Source organism: Oxyura jamaicensis, unplaced genomic scaffold, assembly GCF_011077185.1.
Source record: "Oxyura jamaicensis isolate SHBP4307 breed ruddy duck unplaced genomic scaffold, BPBGC_Ojam_1.0 oxyUn_random_OJ66303, whole genome shotgun sequence".
Taxonomy (NCBI): Eukaryota; Metazoa; Chordata; class Aves; order Anseriformes; family Anatidae; genus Oxyura; species Oxyura jamaicensis.
In genome coordinates this window covers 1-1978 of record NW_023308116.1, presented here as the reverse complement: position 1 = coordinate 1978, position 1978 = coordinate 1, and the positions used below count along the sequence as shown (strand labels likewise).

The 1978-nt window shown below is 70.9% G+C and overlaps 1 protein-coding gene across 1 annotated transcript; it reads right to left on the bottom strand.

Annotated features, from left to right (window-relative positions):
- Positions 1-6: 6 nt before the first annotated feature.
- Positions 7-1461, bottom strand: LOC118159059 (Fc receptor-like B; the record flags this gene model as incomplete). Its single annotated transcript, XM_035313699.1, has 4 exons — positions 7-225; positions 300-554; positions 1085-1330; positions 1441-1461. Coding segments are annotated over 4 exons (741 nt in total), but the record flags the coding sequence as incomplete, so codon positions are not given.
- Positions 1462-1978: the final 517 nt, after the last annotated feature.

Genomic DNA, 1978 nt, shown 5'->3' with positions numbered 1-1978 from the left:
CCTCGCAGGCGTAGGAGCCCGAGTCGGGCAGCGCCAGCGCCCGCAGCAGGTGCTGGGGGGACCCCTGGGGCCCCGCCACCACCACCCCGTCCCGGTAGAAGAGGTGCCGCAGGGCGACGCGGGGCCGCAGGGGGCTGCCACGGGTGACGCAGGCCAGGGTGAGGGCGCTGCCCTCGGGGCGCTCCCGGGGACCGTCCACGCTCAGCTCCGGCACTGAGAAGAGCTCTGGGAAGGGGCCGAGCAGGGACGGTGACCCCGCTGCCGTGCCCCCGTCCCCGCTGCCCCCTGCCCGCGCTCACCGTGCACGATGACCTCGTTTGGCTTGGAGTCGTACGTCCTCAGGAAACTCTTGTACGTGCAGTGGTAGCGGCCGCTGTGGTGCCGCTGCGCGGGGACGAGCAGCAGCTCGTCCTCGTCCCCCCCCCCCGGCAGCAGCACCCCGTTGTGGAAGAAGCTCACGCTGCTCAGCCTCTTGTTCCACCAGCCCCGGCACCGCAGCGCCAGCGCGTCCCCCTCCAGCACCGGCTGCACCGGCACCTGCAGCACCACCCAGTCTGCGGAGAGCGGCGTCACGCTGGGACACACGCGTGGGCACCGGGACGCGTGGGTGTGCACCCGATGCGCGTAGGGGATGCGCCCAGGGTGCACGGAGAGGCACCCAACGTGCACGGGGATGCACCCGGTGAGCACGGAGGATGCGCGGGGACGGGCTGGTGTGCACGGGGACGCACCCAGTGTGCATGGGGGGGCACCCAGTGCGCCTTGGGGATGCACCCAGTGTGCACGGGGTGGGTCTGGCGTGCACGGGGATGCACACAACGTGCATGGGGATGCACCCAGCGTGCACTGGGGACGCACCGGTGTGCGTTAGGGACGCACCGGTGTGCAGGGACGTGCACCCAGTACGCACCGGGGACTCACTGGTGTGCACGGGGACACGCCCCACGTGCACGGGGGTCATGCCCAGCGTGCCCAGGGCTGCCCCCACTCTGCGCCGATGGCACGAGAGGTGACAAAGGCCGCGAAGCCGAGTGTCCCATCTCCCCGCCAAGCACCCACGGGTGCCAGGCACCCCGCCCCTCACCGTCAGAGACGCTCAGCTCGATGCGGAGGCTGAACTCGGAGCCGGACCTCTGGCACTGGACGCTGCTGCGGCCGGTGTTCTGCAGGTTGAGCTGGAGGTGGTTGGCTCTGTCCCTCACTCTCCTGCCGTTGATGCTCCACACGATGGGGACGTGCTCGTCGGGGGTCCCGCAGGTCAGTGTCACCGTCTGCCCCTTGAACAGGGGCGTCCAGGGGGGGTCCAGCGTCAGTAGGGGGGGCTGGGCGCCTGCAGGGGGGACACGGAGACACCAGCGTGCCGGGGACATGGGGGGCTTGGGGACACCGTGGGCTCGGGGACACCGAGGGACTGGGGACACCGAGGGCTCGAGGACTTACCTGCGAGGCTGAGGAATTGGGCTGGGAGGGAGAAGAGGCCGGGGGCACAGGGGCTGCCGTCACCGCGTTGTCCCCCAGCCCTCGCTGCACCCCCGGTTTCGGCCACGGGCACCCACGGGTGTGGGGAGCGTTCCCACAGCAGCCGGGGGGGGCAGGGGACGCAGCTGTGTCACAGCCGCCCATGCAAAGCAGCTGGGCCCACACAGACATCCCCGGCTGTGCAGGGCTCAGAGGCGCTTCCGCCAGCCCTGTCACACGGTCCCCATGGCCACCCCACATCCTATCCACAAGTCCCGTCCCCACGTCCCCACATCCCCGTCCCCACGTCCCCGTCCCCCAGTCCCCATGTCCCCGTCCCCATGTCCCCGTCCCCACATTCCCATCCCCACATCTCCCTGCCCATCTCATCACCATATCCCCAGCCCCAGCGTCCTTGTCATCGTGTCCCCATCCCCACGGCCACTTCATCCCCCTGGTGCCCTTCCCCACGCCCCCGTCCCCATGCCCCCGTCCCCACGTCCCCGTCCCCACGTCCCCA